A 26,372-nucleotide genomic window follows, 5' to 3' on the forward strand; every position below is an offset into this window, starting at 1 on the left:
TTCAGTTGTACAATGTGATTAGGACTTTTTGTCTGAAACTTAATGACAATCATAAAAAAAAAAGTATTCTTATCCTTTTCCCAAAAAAAATATTCTTGCTTACTATTTTTGCTTGATATTTTGAAACATATATTTATTTTAACATTCTCCTCCTTCAGATATTGTAAGCTGAAAAAAACAACCACTATTTTCTACTGAATTTTAAAACAATGAAAAATATTTATTTTTGAAAACTTTAAATTGTAACAAATCATGAATATTTACTTCAGAAACTTTTCTTGTGACAAACACAGGATTGTTCTATTCTTGTAACTTCAATCAAAAGTTTGTTACAAATTGCCACATATAGAATCATGTTTTATTCCCCTTTTTAACAATATTTAATATTCTGTTGTTAGATTTGCCAAGCACTGTTGCTTTTTCATATTTATGTATTCGTCCACAACAAGAATCTGTGATGCATTTCTATTTCAAAATAAAATTAAAACATAATGTGATTTTTGTGTTACTGATGGCTGTCTTTACATTTATGATCAAATGACCAGTTTTATCTGTGTCTATAGTCGCCGTCAGCTGAAATTCGTAGCGGTTATCGGTAAAAATAATCTAAACTATCAATCGCGTTCACTCGAGATATAGTTTTTCACATTCCATTCATAAATCGCAAAATGAAAAACCACTACTGACCTACCTTTTAAGTGATCACACTGTAATAATCCTGACCTTCACATTTTCCAGAATATATTCCATTGTAATTCCGCCATCTTCATTTCTATGAGGATCATTTGTTTACATATGACATTCGTCACTGTACGCAGTTTCCTGAAATGTTCCTTTCATTGATGTGATAAGGTTTCCGGCGCTTTATGCAAACTTTATGAAATTGAACTCCACGGAAACACTTCCGGTAAAAAGAATGGCTGATTCCACCATTCAAAATCGTCTATGAAAAAGTGAAGGTCAGGATTATTACAGTGCGATCACTTAAAAGGTAGGTCAGTAGTGGTTTTTCTTTTTGCGATTTACGAATGGAATGTGAAAAACTATATCTCGAGTGAACGCGATTGATAGTTTAGATGATTTTTACCGATAACCGCTACGAATTTCAGCTGACAGCGACTATAACATCAGACAGAAAAAGAGTTTCATCAGTTGTTATGTGTTTTTTATGTTACTGATAGACTTCTTTACAATGTTAATGATTTTTTTTTAATAATGGCAGTTACTTCTTTGTCAAATAAGTAGTTTTATCTGTGTCTAACATAAGACAGAAAAAAAGTTTCATGAGTTGTTATATTCCTTTCAGTCTTTTATCACAGATTAGGTTCATTACTGGTTATTTTAGGTATCTTTGTATCCTCTTTCATGTGGCATGGCCAGCAATTTTCTCTGGGGTCTTGGTGATCAAGTGGTCTTAGTAGTACATCTAATGTATCATTAGCATCTCAAATTACCAACACTTGAGGTTTTGAATTCGATCCCTGCACATGGTAGGTGTGTTCCATTTTGAATCTTTAATGACTAGAATAGCCAGTTTTCCTGCAAAAGATCAGTGGACCTCACTGCACTCAGACTTCCTCTACCAAAAAAGTGGCATTGAAAAGCAAAGAAATAATCACTTAGTGAATACGATGGCTCACTAAGTATATAGTTCAATGTCACACTTTCTTTTCACATTTAACCATTTCTGTTTCAACGTTTCATTACATTTCATATCCTACGACTTGAAAAATTTAAGATGATCTTCATATCAGTGCATAGGTCCTTTTTGTGTGATTGTATCTGAACAATCAATTAAAAGAAGTAAGATGAGCAATCATACAATTTAGAAAAAAGAGACAAGATACAAAAGGGATTTTAAAACTCAAGTTGAAGAGAAATTGGCAATCGAACAGCAACAAACGAAAAATGAAAGAAAGACAAACAACAGTACACAAGACAAGTTGATCAACTTGATAAAAGGATATTAACAATTTAATTTTCAGGGTTTATTTTGGTATGCCGTTTTCATTATCAGGAGTGGAACAAGAATATTGAAAAAAGCCCCCTTTCCTCCATCGCATGCCAAAGTCTGAGGTGATATTTTCGGGGGAGGGGGAAGCCTCCCCTTTAATCCTCTTTTAAATATCCTAAATATCCTCGAATTTAGGCCTAATATTTCCTTTGCAAAGTACTTAAATGCAGTTAGATAGCATTTAGAGTCTCACTAAAGTAAATAAAGTTCATTGGGAATTTGACAAAAAATAACCTGCATAATATTTAACATATTCAAATATTAAACAGTTGATTAATTTGCAAGCAAAACAATTTGAAAAATAAACTCAATATGACTATAAATCGTGTCACTAGGCATGCTAGCGAAAATAGCATAATCGTAAAGTACATAAACAGATTTAGATATACATGTCTGTCTGCATATTGTGAGGATTTCATTACACAATGTATGACACAATTTAAAGTGGAATGAACTGAAGTGAAAATAATCAATAGAGAGGGTCCAATTACACGAGTTAATTATATGCGTGTGTATAACTTTTTATTGTGTAATTGAATAACACCGATACTACAATCATTGTTAAACTTTAAAAGCGATAGATTGGTGGTTGAAAATAAGTAAGAATTCAAAAGCGTGCATAAACATAGTAAATTCCATATTAGATTTCAAGGAATGATAACATTAAACATCGTAATTTATACAAAACTAAATAAAAATCGGAACAAACACTATCTTTGGTTCCTAACTATTAGGTGTATTCTTCAGTTTGTCTAAAGAATGTTATTTTATGGCTAACTCGATCTTTTATCAAATAAAGTCATACAACCCTGAAGACAAATGTGTTTGCATTAATTAAGACCTTAAGTGCAAAAAAAAACCCGTCTACCAAGTTAGAGGTACAATGTATATCAGTTTTCTGCTTATTATGAATAAATAACGACCCTCGTGTCATAAAGCTACTTTTAAAAAGTATATTTTAATATAAAGCAAGTTATATTAGAAAAAACCCACACCATCTGGACATGTTTTATATTATTTTAAAGCATATGCCCATCCTTTGTTAGCAATATATTTGTATTACATTGTTCTAATAAAAAGTTTAAATCTTTTAGTAAATATGATAGTATTTTTATGGTTTTTAAACTTTTATATTTTCGTGATAGATAATTTTTTTTATTTATTAACTATGTAAAACTACGGAAAGAAATAATTAATGAGCCGAGACAAGAAACCTTATTTTTTAAACATACATAAATCAAACAGAGGAAGTGATTTTATTTCAATGACAGGATATATGCTGTTAACAAATTTTGCAATATTTCCTTATGTGTGCCATTCTGATATTAGAAATATATAATAGACTGTCGTAGATATAAATTTTTGTTGTTACAATTAAAACAATTGCTTTTTTATGATATGTATAAAAGTGCTTTTTGTTAAGCTCTATATGCACAATGTGAAATGTTCTCTTGCCGTGAGGTTTATAAGAGCTAATCCATGTACCTGTTTACTTAGTACTTAATTAGCATTTATGTTTAAATGAACTAATACACTATTTCTCAATACTTCTTGTCAGGTTTCTAAGTGTGACAATGACATGGTATTATTATTCCCATATAATGGGGGGGGGGGGGGGGGGGGGGGGGAGGGGGGGGGAGGGGCATATGGCCTGTTTGGATTTTTAACCGAATCCACCATTTTTCTGTAAAAAATAAGATTTCACTATATCCAGCATCTCTTTCTTCCCATAGTATTTTCCATTGTACAATGGGATTAGGAATTATTGTCTGAAACTTTATGACAATCATAAAAAAAATGTATTCTTTACCTTTTTCCCTTATAAGTATATTCTTGCTAACTATTTGTGTTATTACTCCTACGTGTACTCATTGTCCACCTTTAGACATAAAAAAAAATTTAAAACACTACCATTTTCTACTGAATTTGGAAACAATAAGAAATATTTAATTTTGAAAAATTTAAATTGTAGCAAACCTTGAAATATTAGTTGAACTATTTCGTTCAGAAACTTTTCTTGAGACAAACACATGATTGTTCTATTCTGGTAACTTCAATCAAAAGTTTGTAGCACATTGCCACATATAGAATCATGTTTTATTCCCCTTTTTAACAATATTTTATATTCTGTTGTTAGATTCGCCAAGCACTGTTGCTTTTTCATATTTATGTATTAGTCCACAAAAAGAATCTGTGATGCATTTCTATTTCAAAATAAAATTAATAACATGATGTGCTTTTTGTGTTACTGATGGATTTATGTTCAATGTTAATGATTTTTTTTTAAATAGCGACCTTAACTTCTTTGTCAAGTAACCAGTTTTATCTGTGTCTAACATTAGACAGAAAAAAATTTCATTAATTTTTATATTACTTTCAGTCTTTTATCACAGGTTAGGTGCATTACTGTTGTTAGGTATCCTTGAAACCCTTTTCATGACCAGCAATTTGAACTTTGACCTTGGTGACAAAGTGGTCTTAGTTGTCCATCTACTGTAACATTAGCATGTGAAGTTGTCAACACTAAGGTTTTGAATTCGATCCATGCACATGGCACATTCTGATTCTAATTGACTAGAATTGCCAGTTTCCTTCTGAAGGTCAGTGTTTTTCTCTGCACACAGGCTTCCTACACCAATTTAATCTTGTCAACACTATAAAGCCAATGGCAGTGAATGGCAATGAAACAGAATCAAACCATCGCAATCAATTACTCAATTTCCACTCATCAGGATTGAGAAGAGATAGCCGTGCATAGTTTAATGGTCAATACTTAGACCTGAGCCAAGACAGATTGTCTTTAATTATATGAATATCTAATGCTTTTGTCCTTCAGCTAATGGTTAATTACTCAGCTTTGATAGTCTTAAATTTATTTAAATTTTCAAGACTTAGAAAAGGTAAGAACCTGTCCATATCTTGGTTTTTTGACTCGCCTGTATTGGGGGCGGTGGAGGAATCAACAATGTTAAGTTTTCTACTTGAGTCAGTTTGATAGCAAGTTCTTCTGATAGATCAATGATATTTTCTATAAAAGTGCATTACTATCAACATGTATATATATCAGTTTGATGACTAGTTCGAGGCCCTTCTACATAGATACTAGTCTGAATTTTGAATTAATTAGCAATTTTCAGTATTAAGTTTTCTGCTGAATTCGATTACTGTAGCTTTCTAAAATATCTTTCTTAATAAATGTTGCATTCAATATATTAAGAATAAATTAAGTCAGCACAAACTCTGCTAAATAAGTGGAAAACATATTATTTTAAAACTGTTTTAGAGAAATTAAGCTGTACATAAAGCCTCATCAGTTTTTTTCAAGTTGTAGATCATGCTAAATTGCATGAATACGAGTCAAATTAGGATTCAGGTGAATGAAGATGACTTGAAAACTTGCTAAAATGTTAAGATTCAAATTGATGTCACAGCACATTATATCATCTCGAAGTGCACTTAATGTCATGCTGAGTACACATAGATCAATGTTACACATAATTTTCATTGTTAATCATTTCTCATTTAACTTTTCATCGCATTTTACAGCCCACGACTTGCCAACTTCAAGATATTATCTCTTAACAAGTGTTCATACATTGTAGGTTCTTTTGTGTCATTGTATCTTAAAATTAAATGAACGAGAAGACGAGGAATACGATACACTTTAAACAGAAAATCAGAAGAATTTGGAATGTCATTGCAAAAAACGAAAAACGACGGAAAAACATAAAAAATCAGTATTCGAGACACTACACAGAAACTTGAAACTGATCAACCGATGTAAAAACTGTTGACATAATTTATTTTAAGGTATTATTCAGGGAGTATGATATAAATATAGGTGTAGATCTGAGATTTAGAACCTCCCCTTTTTTTTGCATCCCAACGTTTGGATACTTGATACTTGTAAAAAAAACTTTTCATCTATCATGATGAAGCTCCATTAAGGATGGCCCCACCCTTAATTCCCTTTGAATATGAAAGTTGCCTGGAAATCAAGCCAAATATGTTCTCTGCACACAACTTAGTTGCAGTGAGATAGCATTTAGAGTATCACTAAAGAAAAGAAGTTCTCCCGGACTACTAAAAAAATTATCTTTTTTTTAGCAGTGTTATGCTACTGTTGCCTTTATCTTAATGACATTTAATACATTTGCACATTGTATTCATTTAATTTGCAAGCAAAACATAAACATGATAAACGTGACGTCAGATCGTGTCATTCTGGAAAAGCTGAATCAGTTGGTACTTTAAAACTGCTTTTGTATAAGATTTAAATAAAAAGTCTGCATATTGTGAGAATTTTACTACACAAAGTTTGACACAATTTAAAGTGGAATGAACTTAGTGAACAAATCAATAACAGGTTTTAAATTTCACATTTTACTATGCGTTTGTAATTCCTTTTATTGTTTAATTATAATACCTTGAATAAAATGATTGTCATACTTTAAAAAGGAATAGATCCGACGTAACATATACATTAAGAGTTCAAATGCGAACACAACACATTGTAAATACAGATTTCACGGAATGATTACATTAAGTCTTCCTAGTATTTGTACAAAATTTTAAATAAGAACAAATCCTGACACTGACTGCGTGTTTGTTCCTGTTAAATGTAACCTTCAGTTTTCCTAATAAATGATATCTTAACTATTTCAATTCATAACTAACTTCATGTTTAATCAAGTTAGTTAAAACGTTACATTTTTACGACTGTTTGTTCTTTTATTATATATATTTGATATAAACATTATCTATATGTAGTAATCGTGTTACCCTATCTTATGAGAGTTTCGTTGTACATATTGAAAATTTAGGTTACAAATTCTTATTTATTTACACAGTATTCCACGGAAAAGGTAGCTGGAGATTTTACCCCTAGAAACAGCTACGAAAGACTTAGAATATACTATAACATAGGAAAAGCGGGAACAGTTGAGATCATTATGAATTATCATGCTAATTTTTTTTTATATCTAATATGAACCATACCGGACTCGTACTTCTTTTAAACTGAGTTTCACTGTACGTATAGCTATGTGTTTGTTTTTTCTACACTGGCTAGATGTAAAGCGAGAGGGTAGAAATTTCACAAAACATGTTTGATACACCGCATGTTTACGCCTGTTACAGGCGAGGAGCCTTTGTTAGTTTTGTATGCTTTTTAGATTTAGTTAATTCAGATGATTTTGAGTTTAGTATGGCCTCCATCATCTCTTGACTAGTACACATTTTTGTTTAGGGACCAACTAAAGTACGCCTTTGGGTGCGGGGTATTCTCGCTGTGTGTATGAACCATTGTAGCATTCGGTTGTTTTTTCTCTTTGGTTGGTTTGTTGCCTCTTTGACACATTTCCATTCACAATTTTTAAGATTATAACAAGATGAAAAAAATATGACAATCTGTTCCCTGCTAAAACAATTATCCATTGAGCACCTTTGAGCATCTTTGTAACATTCGACATATGTAGTATATATAACTACAGCCCAGAACCTTTAGGTGATCCGAACTTTTATATATTTGCTGTTGTATGGCTTTAATACCATAAACAGTAGATGAACAAAAATACTGAAAATTCAAAACGGAATCTACCAACCACATGACAAAATCAAAAGATTGGATAATAACTGTCACAATCCTGTCTTGGTACTTGCATTTTCTTGAAAGCTAAATCTCGTACTTGTACAAACAGAACAACAGGTAAAAATGTTAAAAAAAGAAAGGAACAGCAGTCAACATTGTGTTATCCTCTTAAACACTATAAGAACAATAAAAAATGTCAACAAAGATGAGCAATAAGGAAAATATACACAAAGAAGTTTGACAAAAACGAAAGATAAGAAAGAAATAATTACCATAGCTCATGTACACTAATCTCACAGTGTGATGTACAAGTACCGAGCCTTGTCAAATGGATAACGCCAAAATATTTAACAGTAATTAAAAGTAATAATTTACCAAATAAAGGATAAATAAAAGAATACTTTAAAAAGTTATTAGGAAGATAAACAACGTCAGTACCTTGTTTAATCTTAACTTCAAGTCTATATATGAAATTGATACGGAATATTTATCAATAAGTTCATGGTATCTTCCGATGACATTGATATAAAAAAGGACGAGACGTTCTTTGACATACAAACACCCCTGGTTAAGAACTTTCTGCAAAGACAAAGTTTTCAATAATGGCTTTAATCTTACATTTAACAGTTTAATTTTAGTTGTTTAAAAAAAAACATAAAATTTAATTAAAACAAAAGCAGAGCCCAGGTTTTATAATGTTATATATTTTAGTTAATATTTCATATGCAAGTATACCAACAGTATTAAATTAATACGAAACTTCAAAAAAAAAAAAAAAATGAAGCATACAATTTTTGGACTGAATGGTATCTTTTTATTATAAAACTTATGTTCCTATTCATTTTTCTCAAGACAATTATAATTTGTCAAAATTTTGAAGACATTTACTCATGCATCGATTAAATAATTGGATTACTATTATTTTTCAATAGTCACTCGTTTCGTGTGACTTTAGCACCACAGATGAAACAAGATATCCTTGGACATGTTTTATCTTCATTTTTTAGAATATGTTCATGGTTGTGTAAATACGTGTTTAACATTGTCAAATTTTTGGTATGTTAAAATTCATTATATAAAGCTCAAATCGTTAAGTAATGTTGACAATGTTTGACATTACATGTACTTTTACTGTTTTAAACATTTCCGTAGTAATCAAAACTACGGACAGAAATTATCAATGAAACAATAGACCTTATTTTTTCGAACTTTGGAAAATCAATCAGAGGAAGCACTTAAATTTTAATGACAGGATATATGCCCGTAACAAATACTTCAGTTTTGTCGCTTTTTATCAGAATACAATTTGAAAAATACAATTCAAATATAAATGAACTAATACTTTTATTTATTCTCAATATTTCAAATACATTTACATAAAGTAACCAAGCAGAGAATATGATATGTGTCCCAGTGGAATGAAAATATTTTATCGTAAGGGTTTGGGGGACCATACAGCTTCTGTGTCTTTACTTGAAAAACACTGATTCTTTAATGGTTATGCTTTGACCATATCTGCCATCTATGTATTTCTATCAATGCTACAGTTTTTGCTGTACATTGGGATGAATTTATTAGGTATTTTCTGAAACAATATGAAAATCATTAAAAATTGTATTCTTAATTTTTTTCAAGTAGTAGAATCTTGCAAAGAATAGGTGTATGTCGAATGTTCTGTTAAATTTACTCATTGTCCTCTGGAATAAAATTTATGTATAATTGTTTAACAATCAGATACTAGTAACGAGACACTCATTTCCTCTCATTGTGTATCAGACACATGTACATAACACTACTTTTTTCATTGAAATATTGAGAATATAAAAAATACTTATGTTTGATGAAATATATTGTATCAAATCATGACATATTTGTTTAACTATTACATTTAGAACTGTCCATCGCACAAAAAGCATGATTATTCTACTGTCAAATTCGAATCAGGTAGGAAATGGCAACATATTAAATCCTTCTTTATTTCATTTTTTTCCCACAAAAAATTTCTTACTTATGTTGTTAGATTTGCAAAATGCTGCTTCTTTTTGATTTTTATATATTCGTCCACATAAAGAGAGAGAGAGAGAGAGAGAGATAGCATTGCATAATTTGTTTAATCAATGAAAGAAAAAAGACTTTAAATCAGTTGCACATTAAAATTCATCAAATTTTTAAAGTTTTAGATCATTTTACTTGTATGAAAATGAGTCATATTATGATCCAGATGAATACAGATAAATTTCTTATTTGCCAAAGATCACCTCCATGTGCATTTAAAAGCATGCTAAATGCATATAAGACAATGAAAACCGACTTTTCATAGTTAACTTCTAATCGCATGTTATATCCAACATCTTGTCAAATTCAAGATAATCTTAACATGTGTGTATAGGTCCACTTTGTATGATTGTATCTTAACATTCTATAGCGATGAAGATGAGGAATCATACACTTTGAATAAACGAGACAGAAGACATCAAAGTGATATTCACACAATGATCAAAGAGAAATTGTCAAAATACGAAAAACGACGGAAATATAAGTATAAAAGACATTACACAGAAAGTTGAAAATTGATCAACTGATTCAAAAGATATCAACACAATTCGCTTTAAGTTATTATTCAATGGGTGTGCTCTTTATATAGATGTAATTCTGGGATTTTGAAAAATGCCCCCTCCCCCTTTTGACAAGCCAACATTTTAAGTGAATCCTGTTGAACGTCTATTCATCTACCATAGATGAAGTTCCGCAAAGCAGAGGCCTATCTTTAATCCTCTTTGAATATGATAGTAGCCTGAAAATCAAGCCAAATGATTTCTCTTCACACTTCTTGAGATAGCATAGAGAGCATCACTGAAGTAAAGAAAGTTCGCTGGGACTTAAAAATAATCTGAATGAATTTTTAATAAATTCATACATTGAACAGCTGATTAATTTGCGAGCAAAACAATGTAAAACATAAAATTAAAGTGTCTACAAATCGTGTCACTTGGCATGCTTGGGAAAACAACGTAATTGTAAAATACATAAAACAGATTTAAATATTGGTCTGTATATTGTGAGAATTGTACTACACAACGTTTGACACCATATAAAGTGGAATGAACTGAAGTGACGAAATCAATAAAAAGGGTTCAATTACACGAGTTATTATCTAATTGAATAAATAACGATAAAAAGATAATTGTTAGTCTTTAACAACCAATATATTGGTGGTTAAAAATAAATTAGAGCTATAGGGCGTGCACAAACACAGTAAATATAGTATTAGATTTCAAGGAATGATAACATTAAACACCATACCAAGTAATTTGTACAAAATTAAAAAGGAACTATGAAACTTGACACTATTTCGGGTTTGTTATTGTAAAATGTATTCGAAAGTTTGTTAAAAGAATGTACCCTTTCAATGTTAATACATGTTTCACTCAATGTTAACTTTAATTCAATAACAACATTCAATGTATGGGACGATTGTTTTTATTAAACTTTTTTTCGAAAAACGTCTTCAAAATTAGTGGTATATCTGCTTGTTATGCATAAATAATGATGATTTTGTGTCCTGTAGTATATTTTGGTATGAAGCAAGGCAGGATTGTTAAAATAAAACCACCATCTGGACACGTTTTGTATTCGTTCAAAGAATATGCCTATGCTTGGTTAGCAATATATTTGTGTTATATTGTCAAATTTAGTTTTTTGTGTGTTAAACTTTCTAATAAATTATAAAAATTATAGGTTACGTAGTTGAGTAAATATCATAGTATATTTATTGTCTGTAAACTCTTTGTTGTCAGTGTGGCATTGTGGATTATATATTATTTTCATAAACACTTCGAAACTACGGATTTTTTTTCCCAACATAGATAAATCAATCAGAGGAAGTAATTCAATTTCAATGACAGGATATATTCTATCCCCCATCCCCCCTATTGCAAATACACACTCTTCAGTTTACCATTAAACATGTGTATTTCATGTTAACCTGCATCCGTATAATCAGGATCTAGAAAAACACAGATGACCTTCTAGTTTTTTGGTTTGGATTTACATTGATTTTGAGAAAATAAATGGTGGCAGATAGATGAAACTTACATGTATGAAGGGATAAATGAAAAATAAACAAATTGATACCCGACTTATATAATTCCAAGGCCGTTAGTCGGCATCAGAAGCGATGAAGCAGCGCATCTATTTTGAACGGGCAAATATCCACTTTTTGATATGGGACGAGGTCTGACGTCCCACGGCCCAAGCTTGTCTGGCAAAACAGCCGCTGGACGTCAGAGTAATCTCGGACTACTGCAGCACACACGATTCTATATATGTGCTATGTGATGGCATAATTATAGGTCAATGTATCAACCACTTTCCATTGTTTACCGTATCTCTTTCAACTGTCAGTCCTACTTGTTTGTTTGGCTTTTATTTAAATTGATGTCGTATTACTGCAACACATACGATCATCTATAAGTGATATAAAATGGTATTATAATAATAGGTCAATGTAACACCAAATTTCTATTGTTAACCGTTGCTCTTTCGACTTTTAATCCTTTTAGAGCCAAGGCACTAATAAGATGCATAGTTCAAATTTGTGTGATTGTATCCTTACAGTCAAAGACAATGGAGATGAAGAGTCGTGTAATACAAAATAAGAGGCAGAAGAAACCAATCAAACAAAAAAACGACAGAAAAACTGAGCAGCAAATGGACAATCTACCAAAAAAATAATTTTAAGGTATTATTCATTTAGTATGCTCTGTTTATTATCAAAGTAGCCTGAGATTTTGGCTAAATATGTGTACTGCATACTACATAGCTGAAAGAAATCAGTATGTTTGAATTGGGTACCATTTACAATTACAGAAGGTTTATGGGACTGCTTTTAAAAAAAAAATCTAAATGACATTTAAAACATTTATTTGCGACTAAAATAGTTGGAAAGCATTGAGTGCAAATCGTCCGACTCGGTAAAACATTGGTAGTAATTTGCATATAATTATGTTTTTGTATATGTCTGCATGGTTGGATAATTTGATTACACAACGTTTGATACAATTCAAAGTGGAAAAGAAAGTAGGTGAAGCAAATCTGTTATCAAAGAAGAAGAAAAAAAAAAAATTAAAAAGCTACTTGGGAGTTTTCGGAAATGTTCTTTTTATCTACACACTTCAATATGTGTTTGCAACTCTTTCAATAGAATTTCACAAGGTAACAGTCCGTATAAAGTCATGTAATCCTTACTGGTCACAATTGTTTAACTCCGAGCCGACTAGTTTTACTCTTGCTCCAACATGCCGCGATTATAACGGTTAATTAGCGAATTAAATCTTTGAGTTGACCCGGATGGAGTTAAAAACCCATCACTTTTATTAGATGCAAACATGCTGCCATAAAACAACCGATGTTGTTTATAAGCAATAGGCTTTCCCAACATTTTCATAATCAAAATTAAATTATCATTTCCAAGTTTGTTTCTGCATTGCATTCAAACATTTATAATCACGCAGAATATTGCTCCCTCAAACTTCATTCATATAATTATGGACTAATAAGGAAATAAACAATACGAAGTAGCTATATATAGAATGTTCTATTGATGTTTATTTTAAAAAAAAAATTAAGCAAAATTTTAGTATTATATGCAATCGAATGATTAAGAAATACCATTGCTTTAATTAAAGTAGGATGACTTTTTTTTACCATCGATTTTGTATTTTTGGGTACATCATACTTGATTTCATCATCAAGTTCTTTGTTAGCAAATTCGTAATTTTCTTAATGCTGCTCTTCATTTTTCCATTGCTTTTCCGCCGAAAGTTCTATGTAAAGCTTGTCTTCATATATATTTTCATTACTTTTAGCATGAACACTTTTGATTGAAATACTGTTATTAGAAACTAACGAATGGTATGGATGTAGATATCCGTCACTGTCTGTTCCGCAAACCTCAGAATCATCATTCGAACTTTTACAACTAGCATAATCGTGTTGAATAACTGGTTTCTCTCGTTCTAGTTTTGATTCGTCGATTACTTCATATCCGTATCCACTGGTCCCTTGAGAATCGGAAACAGTTTCCTGAATATCAGGAAGTGGAACGGCGGGACTTGAAGCAATTATTTCCCTCTTCTTTGAGGACACATGTCGCTTCCAACAGACGCATATAAGACACAGGCACAATCCTATAAGCACAACTAAGGCTCCTGCTACAGCCATAAACATATAGATTAGTACTGTCTGGTTGATGAAGCCTGTAAATTTGAATAATCAATTTTTAAATAAAAACACTGGTGGTTTTTTTTACTTATATTCCTATATTATTTTTTAACTTTATTTTCAGTGTATTTAAACAAGATATATATTTTTGTATTTATAAAAAGGATTTTTTCTACGGAAAATATACTTCAGAAATATTGCGAAAAAGGTACATTCAGTCAGCAGTGCTGGTGTTAATCAGATGTGGATTCTTAAAAATTGTAAACATCGACTATACAATTTTTTCATTTTGGAGTAATATCAAATTTTAGATTTTCTACGCTCTACACTATTTTTTTTGCATTTTGAAAAATCGATCTCAGTACCTCATAAGACAAAGAATTTCTGCACAAAAGGATTTTTAAAGATATGTGCCAATAAGATTTTCAAGAAGTTTTATTCAATTAAACTTAAAAGATTCAAGATAAGTTTTACTTAATACAGTACTCTCCCTAGAAATGTTTTAAGGCACACAAATATAAGGTTCGTTAAACTGAGACATTTTAGTGAACTATTGTGAAAGGAACAATCAATCAAAATGATAAAAAAAAATATCAAATCAAATACAGCTTTTTGACATATACTGATTTTTTAAAACTTGAATAAAATAAAAACAACAGTAAAATACCGTTGTTCAAAAGTCATACATCGACGGAGTGAAAACAAACTCGGGTTACAAACTAAAATCGAAGGAAACACATCAATTATAAGAGGTAAAACAACGGAAAAACAGAAAAACTACAGAGCTACAAATACAAACGCCAACACATTATTCGATAACAACTGCATAAAGAAATATATAAAAAAAGATATGGAATAGTTGACTTGCACACCTACAGTCTTACCATTATTCTTGTCTTTTAATGTCGACTTTGGTGATGTCCATGTACCGCTGAACTGTTCATTGTTTGGTCCTGTTGGTCTTATATCAGTTGTCTGATGAAATGTGGTTGTTTGAAAGCTATTCGAATCTTAAAAAATAGAAATATTTGTATTCTTATGTTTGTTTTGGAAAAGAAGCACAAGGAGACCATCGTCGTGCATGATTTATTAAATCCTGCTTATCATAGATATAAGAAGATGTGGTATGAGTGTCAATGAAACAACTCTCCCCCAAGTTACAATTTATAAAAGTAAACCATTATAGGTCAAGATACGCCCTTCAACACAGAGCTTTGGCTCACACCGAAGAGCAAGATTTAAAGGGTTCCAACCATTACTAGTGTAAAACCATTAAAACGGGGAAACCAACGGTCTAATCTATGTAAAAACGAAAAACGAGAAACACTTATGAACCACATAAACAGACGATAACCACATCAGATTCCTGACTTAGGACAGGTGCGAGCAATTGCAATGGAATTAAACGTTGTAATGGTACCAAACCTTCTCCCTTTTCTGAAATAATATTATGACATCACAACATGGAAAGACACTATAAAATATCAATTGGAATGACTTAACTCAATCAAAAAACATAGTAATGCATGTTTTAAATAACATTTTTTTATTTTTAAGGTCACATAAAAAAACGGTTGGCTATAATTAACAGATTTCAGAACATAGTTTTAATGCATTAAGGTAGCAAAGCTATGATATTTTACAGCTTGTGTGCATAAAACGCTAGAAAAAACACATTACATTATACCGATTTCGTTACCAAGCAGGTAAAGTTTATTAATATTTTTTTTATATGAATAACACTGTTCATAAAGACTGCTCTGTTTTCTCTTGTCTTATTCATCACAATTATTAGTTAAAACTTATGACAAATGAATGAGTTATAGCATTTGATAAAAAAGAAGAAAAAAAAACCCGAAACATAAAATAAAACGAAACAAAAGAAAGCAAAACGAAACAAAACAGAACGAAGCAACTTGCATTTAGATAATTAAACAAATATGAAGTGTCAGGATACCAAATTGAAACCAATTTAATGTATAGATTGTTGTCATGATAATATACCATTGAAAAATATTCAGATGAGTAATTCTAAAATTTAGATTTAATCGCATTGTCAAATTGCGAATGTTGACTGATTCATAATCTTTTTACATAAGTGTCTAATATTGACACATACCAGCTCTGTTCTTTTCTACTGTATTCAAAATAATGCAGTGCAAGTGCATGGTAGACAATTTTCTGTAATATTTCGATTTTTCTAATAGATTGGATGTGAGTAGACATTCGTATTTTGCCGAAAAACGTTCAATCTTGAGAGAGCAAGGACCGATAAATCTACATGGGAGATTACAAACGTTCTTGTGATATTCTTCCGCATGCGTTGACACACTTTTCTGTTCCTGTGTACATATATTAATGATTGTTTTTCTTATATACATATATAACAAAAAATTTTCATATTATTAATTTATGTTAAAAATAAAAGAAAATATGAGTAGCTATTGAAGAACAGAATTTTTTAACAAGCGATAAGGTATGTTATTTTGCACTCTATGGTGTCCACGTCTTTATAGATTATAGATCGGTTACCAGTCTAACACGAAAGTTAAGTATTAAAAATCTCGGCAACAAAAATAAACCAGATTGCCGTCACGGTCATCCGCTGTGAAAATCTGATAATTATGATTGATTCAATTTGAAAGTGGCTAGATAACTGTTAGCACTCATTACATAATTTGCGTCTCTAAAAAAGGGGTTGAAGTTCTGATTGGTATTACTAAAACTTATCGGCATTACAAATCGGCAAACACAACTATAAATGCAATCTTTGATAACATTTACTTACAACTGTAGGTTGTGTTCATCATCGTGAATTTCCCCCCCGTAAAAAGCGTATCTGAATAATGTGTCGGAACACACCCATGCACATGGTCACACCTGTAAGAGAGAACACCCCATTGTTTTTATATATGTATATATATCTTGATAAAGTATAAATATAGATATAAGATAAATATGGATTTCAATTTATTTGCAAAAACAATCTTTGAAAAATATTAAAGGTTCGAGTGTTAACATGGTTAATGTGAGAAGTTAAATGTTCTCCCAAATGTATAATAAAGGTAATCATTTTCTAATTGTCGTTTCTCATTTGTATTGCTGAATCTTTCAAACTTATCATGTATAACTGTATAACTTCAGTGTTATATTCAATCATTTACAATTACATATTTAAATGAAAAAGGAAAACGGAATCGAATGTAGCAAATTACTTTCTTGAAAGTTGAAGTGCACCTGTCAGCAAAATTGCTTTTTGATGGTCATATTTCTTTTTAATGAACTCTTATGCAAATTAAAAAGCACATTTAACCTTTCACTCTGGTCACAATGGCAGTTTTCAGCACATCTGGTTCCAAAGGTATTTTTGAGACATGGAGTACAGGCATGTCCTGCCTTTGATGTAAATCCTTCACTGCAAGCTAGAAACAAACAAATAATTACAAACTCCATAATTTTAAAGAAGATACATGAGGTATCTTAATTCGATAAGCAACGGTAATAAACTTGATACGGTACATGGCGTATGGTGTAAATAATCATTAACTTTATAACGATATAACGTGTAAAATTATAAAATCCATCTATTGCGGATTCCTAAAAGCTGATTGCAGATAACTATTTTATAATTTCACTAATGATGAATCAATCAATTAGAAATCTTGTTGAACTAATTCTTGCAATAACGATATCGAAATAAGGGGATTAGCCGCCATATAAACAATAATTGTTCCAAACTTTTATAAAAGCGGAATGATGAAAAACTGTTTTGCTATTAGTCGTCAGTTGGATTGAATTTGGTCAAAATGAGATCAAAAGATTCCAAATGTATTATGCAAGTTAATATTTTAACATCAGTAGAACCATTATTCATGTAACACCAACTTGACCTAAAACTGAAGATGGGTTATGCATGACCTTAGCCTGTTCATTTATTTTGTTACTATGTTTTAAAAGAAAAGAATGTGAACCCCGAAAGTGAAACAGCTTACGGTATCCATAACAAAAAAAGTATTTCTTTGACCGATTCGGTCCACAAGAAATCATTCGTATCCCGGAGCTACGATTTTCATTATTATCTTTTTGACATTATATCAAACAGACCTCGAAAAATTGCAAATACACATTTCCACATGCTTCTTGGTCTATTTATATTTATATCCAATGCTTATATCGGGCCGAATAAGTATCGATAGTTAAATAAATGTCATCTAGCCTGAAATACGAACGTGGTGCTGAGTCGTTTTTGTTGCTGATATTTTTTAGGTAACATGAAGTTTAGTTTACGTATGATGTAAATGAAATATAGAAATTCAAATGAAATCAGTGATCAGAAATTTGACAGCTAATGCCCCTTCAAAAATATATAGACAAAATTCAAAGCATTCTCGTTTATTGGCCATTGTCTATAAGGAAGTAATAACACAATGTGTTTTCAATTTTCATCAGTTTTCCGGAACGGAAGATGTGATGCTTTCATATTAACCCATTGAATACTGCGTTTTAATTGTTTTCGGATGCAATTAAAAACAAAGGAAATACATACAAATTGAACACTCCAGTGACATTGTCATAAAAGGACTATGTTTTATTTATTGATCAACAGTTTAATAAATATCAATCAATTCAAAATCATTAGGTGCAAAACAGCTAAAAAATAGCTTGATTATTTTTACATCTTTTCATGAATGTTAAGATATAACCAATAGCTCGAATATTTTGCCACAAAATGTTCTTTACAGACAGAAATATTATGAGTGTAAAAAGTCTTTTTTGAGTGATGTGGTTTACCAAAACTATGCGCTAAATGGTTATTTTAATCCAAATGCGTAAATATCGACATATGTTCTTATAATATTGGCAACATGAGTGAGATACCCGTACTAAATCGTACACATTATCCTGTCCGTTCATTTATTCATAATATTGATAAGAGTGAGGCGGAAGACTCCAAGAAATGTTCAAACTCATTATTTGAAAATAAAACCTGAACACCTCAAAGCATAGTAAATCATCGGTATTAACAAACCATTAAGATAAAAAAAAGCAATTATATATTTTTTTAGCTTTGACAATTTGAAAGTTTTAAATACGTTTCTTTTTGCAATTTTTAAGGCAACATTATTTCTCTCATCACAACTCCTTCCTTGGTTTCCGACATCTGATATGATTTTCTGGATTAACTCTCCATTCATATTGAGTATAATATAAAATTACTTCGATACGCGAGGAACTGAATGAAAAAAAACCTTGAAAGAATAATTCAAACCATTTAGGGTGCAAACAAACTTGTTGGTTTGTTTAAAACGAAGTCCTCAACTCTGACCACCGTTTCAAAATGAACCCTCGTCGATTGCAACAAATGTCTTTTATTGATTTTTTATCACTGAAATTATCTTTTTAATAATTTGGTTATGTCATTAACCTTTACGCCTTCCCTTATCACGGGTGTCAACCGGTATATCGATAAATATATGATAGGCAGAGATAATTTGTATCATACGTGATACATTATGTTGCCAGTAATTAAACTACCATTGTAAAAACATAAGCACTTTGATTGCTGAATAAAACTTTATATTTAACCTTTTCACAGAATAATATTCGTTACATATATACGTGTTAATTCTTCTTTTATAGGATCTGTTAAATTTATTGTAATTGTTGAATGTTTTTGTTAACTCACATATGATAAACGGTTAATATCTTTTCTATTATGACTTATGTTTTATAGATTTCCTTACCATGGCAATTTCCATCCTCATGTTTTTGAAAATTATCACAACAAAATTCTTCCAGAAAGTAGAATTTTCTATTGTTAGATACAGTGCTACAAATGGAAACAGAAAGTGCAAATAATAATATTTTACAGATTTATTTTTTTTATAAACAAAAATCGTCAAATGGACAGACAAAGCAAGTCATACTTTAATAATCATTATCAATTATTAACAAATTATTATTGATTATACATAGATACGTCAAGATAATGCAACACACAATTGTTAAATTTCATGGTACTTTATGTCTTACCTCAGTTTGCATTAAGAACTGCAAAAAAGTGAAAATCTTGTATCCTTTCGAAATGATGTCAATACTTATTGCTTATTGATATGAACGCGTATAAGGTAGTTACAATAAACACGACCCCGTATCTTACAAAAAAGGTATTAGATTCACTTTAGTATCTTTATAATACACATATGATTGCAAAGTATCTTTTTGAACGTGTTGCTCATAACAAAAAGTTTCAAACACAGATTATGAAAACATGACTTTTTGACTGTATTTCTTTAAATCGATTTTTAATGATCCTACAAGTAAATTTGTAGACTTAATAAGGTAGAAAAATCTGATATATGACATACTGAAGGTTTTTTACATTTGAAGAATGTTATCTAAAGTACAAATCATGCAGTTCTAAATACGGCTACATAATAGTTTTCCTTATTCTTTTTGAGAGCGCATTCTTGGAAAAGTTTAGTTCTGAAACAATAGTTACAATGAGTAAGGATCATGTATAACAATCTGATAGTATTCATAGTGCATGTATTTAACAAATCTATTTATCTTTGGTTTTTGTTATAAATAAAAAAATGACTCGCATGTGTTTTGATCATGCGCTTTGTGTTGATTTTAAAATTGTGTGTTGCATATATATCAGTCCTCTTTGCTTGTCTTAAACTATTTGACACTGTCAAGGGAAACGTAATTCTATTCTTTCCTACAACATTTACAACTGCATTTTTAATTTATTGTCAAGAATGAGTAAACTCTTTCCGATTGAAATTTAGAGAACAGAAACAGAATATAGCAAATGATTTGAAAGCTATGGTTGGTGTTTATTTATATGTTTCTTTGCAGATTTTGTTTTTGGTCAAATGAAAGATGATCAAGTTTACCCAAAATAAGAAAATTAATATAGTGCAATATTGGTATAACCGACTATGTACAAATGCAATACCTTATAAATATACATTACCTCTTTACTTCTTGGCAATAGCCCATTGAGCTGCACCAATAGCAATGTATAGATCCAGATATTAGAATTAATAAGAATGTGCATAAACTCATCGTGTGGCAGAAAACATAACTTATTGTAGAATGAGGAAGTTATCACCAATTTATCATGTTTATATTGCTACAAAATTGGCGGAAATGGTTACATACAAGATAATGAATTAATACGATCATTTGTTTAAATTATTGCAAGTTACACACTAAATTTAACCGATGCTATCACGTTATCTTATTCTTGGGGTACGAACAATGAAATCTCTTATGAAGAAAGAAGACATGGTATATTTGTCAATAACACAACTACCCAATAGAGTCCAAACTATCATAAGCATTTCGAGGGAAGTCATTTATATATATATAATGATTAAATAGTAACCATTAGTGTTTTCTTTAGACCACCTTAGTAATTGATTAGATAGTAGCTATCAAATCTTCAAGAATTCATACTTTTTTAAATTTTCACTTGTAAAATATCTATTTCGTGGGGAGGGAAGTACATATAAACGTTTTATAAAAAATAGGAAGTTACTTAACAGACAATTCCGAATCATTTTGGAAGAGTGTCTCAAATTAGCAGACCGTGAGTCTAACCGAGTTCATATATGAAATGTATTTCGCTTACAAAGGAAAAAATACGTGTTTTTTTATGTTTTTACTATAAAATTTGATAATCTTACTTTACTAAGGTTAGTAAATCTAGCACGATTTTGTATGAAAATGTGAGTGTGCGTGTGTGCTTTTAGAAAAAAAAATAGATTTAAAGTTTAACTACGTTTTTTTTCAGGAGATTATTATATAATGATTATGTAGGTGTGTTTTGCAAGTTAACTATTAGTTCATTTCAACACATAATTGCGCATTCAGCATGACAAAGAAAAGAAAAAAAAATTCGAAGTGTCTGTTAAAATAGATGTGATTTTTCTGAACTTTTTTGCATTGTTTTTTTAAATTCGAGGAAAAAAAAATTAACTGTCATAATATAACAACTCACTCCTACTAAGATTAAAAAATAAATAATCAAGGATACCATTCTTTTATTTCTGTAAGCCAGACGTGCCAACTGCAGGGTCGAGGTGAATAGATGTGATCATTAAGAAATCGAAAGATGTATGAGGAGGCATTACGTTAAGGTAATTTTTCTTTTGCGATGGTATACCATATTGGACGGTCTACTCATTACGCGTAAAGTCCTCGTTTGGATCTATGAAACTAGAGGCTCTAAAGAGCCTGTGTCGCTCACCTTGGTCTATCTGAATATTAAACAATGGACACAGATGGATTCATGACAAAATTGTGTTTTGGTGATGGTGATGTGTTTGTAGATCTTACTTTACTAAACATTCTTGCTGCTTACAATTATCTCTATCTATAACAGTACTTTCTGTGGAAAATGTTATTGAAAATCTTCAAATTTTAAGAAAATTGTTAAAAATTGACTATGAAGGGCAATAACTCCTTAGGGGGTCAATTGACTATTGGTCATAGTGACTTGTTTTTAGTTCTTACTTTGCTGTACATTATTACTGTTTACAGTTTATCTCTATCTATAATAATATTCAAGATAACAAAAAAACAGCAAAATTTCCTCAAAATTACCAATTCAGGGGCAGCAACCTAACAACCGATTATCCGATTCATCTGAAAAATCCAGGGCAGATAGATCGTGACCTGATCAACAATTTTACTTCCTGTCAGATTTGCTCTTAATGCTAAGGTTTTTGAGTTATAGGGTGCTATAAACAGTTTCGTACTAAAAACTAGGGGTATTTCCCCAGTGAGATTTACATACTGATGGAATACCCTGCTATTTATATACCACTGAATGAAAAATTTGATTGTTTTTTATGTTCAATGTGAAAAACATATATTGAAGTTCAATTAAAATGCCACTTTTGTCAAGATTTAAAAAAAAAAAAAGGTTTTTGTGACTTCCTACTATATGGGAGGCAACTCCATAAACAGCTGATTTTCACCTGTTGCAAAAAGCACTTTGATTTGTCAGGCGAACGTACCATGAAACTACATTTTCTTAAATCAGCCGGACAAGCTCTTCGAAATGCATATTATAAGAAATCTGAAATATGTGCACAGGTTAATGATCCGTGTGTCCAAAGGTGGTATGTTTTTAAGGTTTTTTAGGGTGAAAATGACTAATTTTCAGCTGATAACTTGTACCAATTTGCATGTTTAAACAAGAGATGTTGGATTATTTATTTATTTATTCAAAAAGTCCATAGAATTATCTTTCCATTGATGTATAGATATCTATATAACTATGAATATCTGACTTCTGCATGATGGGTCCACTATTACATACCCTGTTACAGAATGACGTCACGTAAAAAACTGTTGATTGCACCCATAAGCCAAAAACTGCATTTTACCCCCATGTTCTATTTTTAGCCATGGCGGCCACCTTGGTTTGTTGGCCGAGCTACCGGACACATTTTTTTAACTAGATACCCCAATGATGATTATGGCTAAGTTTGGTTAAATTTGACCCAGTAGTTTCAGAGGAGAAGATTTGTCTAAAAGATTACTAAGATTTACGAAAAATGGTTAAAAATTGACTATAAAGGGCAATAACTCCTAAAGTAGTCAACTGACCATTTTGGTCATGTGGACTTATTTGTAGATCTTACTTTGCTGAACATTATTGCTGTTTACAGTTTATCTCTATCTATAATAATATTCAAGATAATAACAAAAAACAGCAAAATTTCCTTAAAATTACCATTTCAGGGGCAGCAACCCAACAAAGGAATGTCTGATTCATCTGAAAATTTCAGAGCAGATAGATCTTGACCTGATGAACAATTTAACCCCATGTCAGATTTGCTCTAAATGCTTTGGTTTTTGAGTTATAAGCCAAAAACTGCATTTTAACCCTATGTTCTATTTTTAGCCATGGCGGACATCTTGGTTGGTTGGCCGGGTCACCGGACACATTTTTAAAACTAGATACCCCAATGATGATTATGGCTAAGTTTGGTTAAATTTAGCCCAGTAGTTTCAGAGGAGAAGATTTTTCTAAAAGATAACTAAGATTTACGAAAAATGGTTAAAAATTGACTATAAAGGGCAATAACTCCTAAAGTGGTCAACTGACCATTTTGGTCATGTTGACTTACTTGTAGATCTGACTTTGCTGAACATTATTGCTGTTACAGTTTATCTCTATCTATAATAATATTCAAAATAATAACCAAAAACAGTAAAATTTCCTTAAAATTACCATTTCAGGGGCAGCAACCCAACAACGAAATGTCCGATTCATCTGCAAATTTCAGGGCAGATAGATCTTGACCTGATGAATAATATTACACCTTTCAGATTTGCTCTAAATGCTTTGGTTGTTGAGTTATAAGCCAAAAACTGCATTTTACCCCTATGTTCTATTTTTAGCCATGGCGGACACCTTGGTTGGTTGGCCGGGTCACCGGACACATTTTTTAAACTAGATACCCCAATGATGATTGTGGCAAAGTTTGGTTAAATTTGGCCCAGTAGTTTCAGAGGAGAAGATTTTTTGTAAAAGTTAACGCAGGACGACGACGACGACGGACGACGACGGACGACGGACGCCAAGTGATGAGAAAAGCTCACTTGGCCTTTCGGCCAGGTGAGCTAAAAACGATCTTTGAAGAAAATACAACAATTGTGTCGTGTCGTTCATAATCTATGGAAGTTGACAGTGATGTTAGATATAGGACATAAAGATACAAAGCGATAATTGACATCTTTTCATTAATATCTTTCAATCTTGTCAGATCTACGAAATAATATATCAGCAATACTGAGGAATAGCTAATTTTCGTGGACTGGCTTGGGGTTAAATCGGTTTTTTTTTGTGGAAATTTGATTTCATGTTTTCGCTGAAGTTTGCAATTAGGCTATAGATTGCTGCTCACAACAACCGTAATAATAATTCAATTTACAATAATCACAACAAAATTTGATAACTTCCATAATGTTGATTATTTTATACTGTTTTAGTATGGACTTAGAAGTCTTTGTTTATATTTGTATAGTAATATATTTACATTGTGGAATGTTAGAATTTAAAAATAGATTCATTCGATAAATATAAAAAAAAATGTCCATCCGATTATTTGTAAATAGTCGAACATTGAAATTCTGGATTAATCTATACCCATAAGATTCATGAAAAGTGGTATCCCTCTAGTCATAATATATTAGCATGTGAATTGCTGCTAATGTGATAATATTTGAGGATGCTTATATTTCATTGACCGTTATAGGATAACTATATCACAGTGATAAACTGATCATAAAAGCAAGTTCATCTTTTCGATTTTACATATAAAAACTTACGTGGACTTCATATCGATTGATCTTCATTATTTTTCTACCGGAAAAAAATTTATTCGATGAGCAGATTCTTTGTTTTTTAATTGTATATGTTATATATGGACCATGATAACCTCAGTAATAAACAAGTAAGTCTTTAGGAAATAACAATTCATGACACGTAAAAAAGTAAGAGTATAAAGTTTTTTAACGTAGCATTAGTTACCACTATATTAAACCATTAATTACGATTATTTGTTCTTGCAATTAATCATAATTCATTAAAGTGGAATATAGCATTTATATTTCGTAATTAGAAGTGAAAATTAGCTAAAATGTCCACTGTATGCGTATGTTTTCGGCATAAGTTGGTCGGCATGTTAATTATTTTTAAAAGTATGGCAAGACCGATCTGGCAAAAACAAATAATTTTCAAGTGTATACATGATGATTTACAGCAATCTTATTTGAAATGTAATATAAAATCAAGCAGACATAGAATAAAATCGATTGCATGTGCTCTCTATTGTTTTTTGTTAATTTTATTTATTTATCGGATAATAAAATCGTCAGTTCTTTTTCGAGGTCATCGCAATAGAGAATTATGGCTTCTGTTCTTTAATATGCTCGAAATAATGACATGAACGCTTACATTGTATTTGGTCTTTCTTAAATTTGAATATACGTCTAAGTATTGTTTAAATTTAATATGAGAATTCGGTGAACATGAATTTGACAGGCAATGTCCATTTATACATAATATTTAATCCATTTTATCAAAACATTTAGAAAAGAAGTGGTTATATACTTAACAGTGTACCTTATTTTTGATAAAAATCTGATATATACGACCGGGCATAACAGAAAGTACAGATAATAAGCTATTGGATGATATATCATGCAGCCATGTGCTCGACATGTGCACCAAAGTCCTAAAGTAGGAGAATGTTTTGAAAAATGTCACGCGTCAATATAATGCGGTTAATATTGCAGGTATATAAAAGTGTAATATACCGGCCGATTCGGAAGTGATCTGATTCTAGCTTCCAAGAAATAAATATATATATATATCCATATAAATCAGTATGTTGTTAAAGCTTGAAAAGAATTATGATAAAATATACATGTGACCACAGAGCAGAAAATAGCTAACGACGTAATTTGATAAACCACAACACTTATTTATATCTATCAATAGTTTTATAAAAAGATTTA

The 26,372-nt window shown here is 30.9% G+C and overlaps 1 protein-coding gene and 1 long non-coding RNA gene across 2 annotated transcripts in view; one reads left to right on the top strand and one right to left on the bottom strand.

The window, feature by feature from the left end:
• The first annotated feature begins 912 nt into the window (after positions 1–912).
• LOC143042408 (uncharacterized) overlaps positions 913–26,372 on the top strand; it is a 111,461-nt gene continuing 86,001 nt past the window's right edge. Inside the window, exon 1 of the long non-coding RNA XR_012967977.1 lies at positions 913–991. This is a non-coding gene — a long non-coding RNA (uncharacterized LOC143042408). The remainder of the gene's footprint in view (positions 992–26,372) is intronic.
• LOC143043466 (uncharacterized) lies at positions 13,192–20,918 on the bottom strand. The gene is made up of 6 exons (XM_076215752.1): positions 20,809–20,918; positions 19,571–19,656; positions 17,140–17,248; positions 16,615–16,706; positions 14,711–14,836; positions 13,192–13,861 (listed from the first exon to the last, which is right to left on the bottom strand). Exons 1-6 carry the CDS (start codon positions 20,898–20,900, stop codon positions 13,386–13,388), a joined length of 981 nt encoding a protein of 326 aa, XP_076071867.1. The 5' UTR covers positions 20,901–20,918; the 3' UTR covers positions 13,192–13,385.

This window comes from Mytilus galloprovincialis, chromosome 8, assembly GCF_965363235.1.
Source record: "Mytilus galloprovincialis chromosome 8, xbMytGall1.hap1.1, whole genome shotgun sequence".
Lineage (NCBI taxonomy): Eukaryota > Metazoa > Mollusca > Bivalvia > Mytilida > Mytilidae > Mytilus > Mytilus galloprovincialis.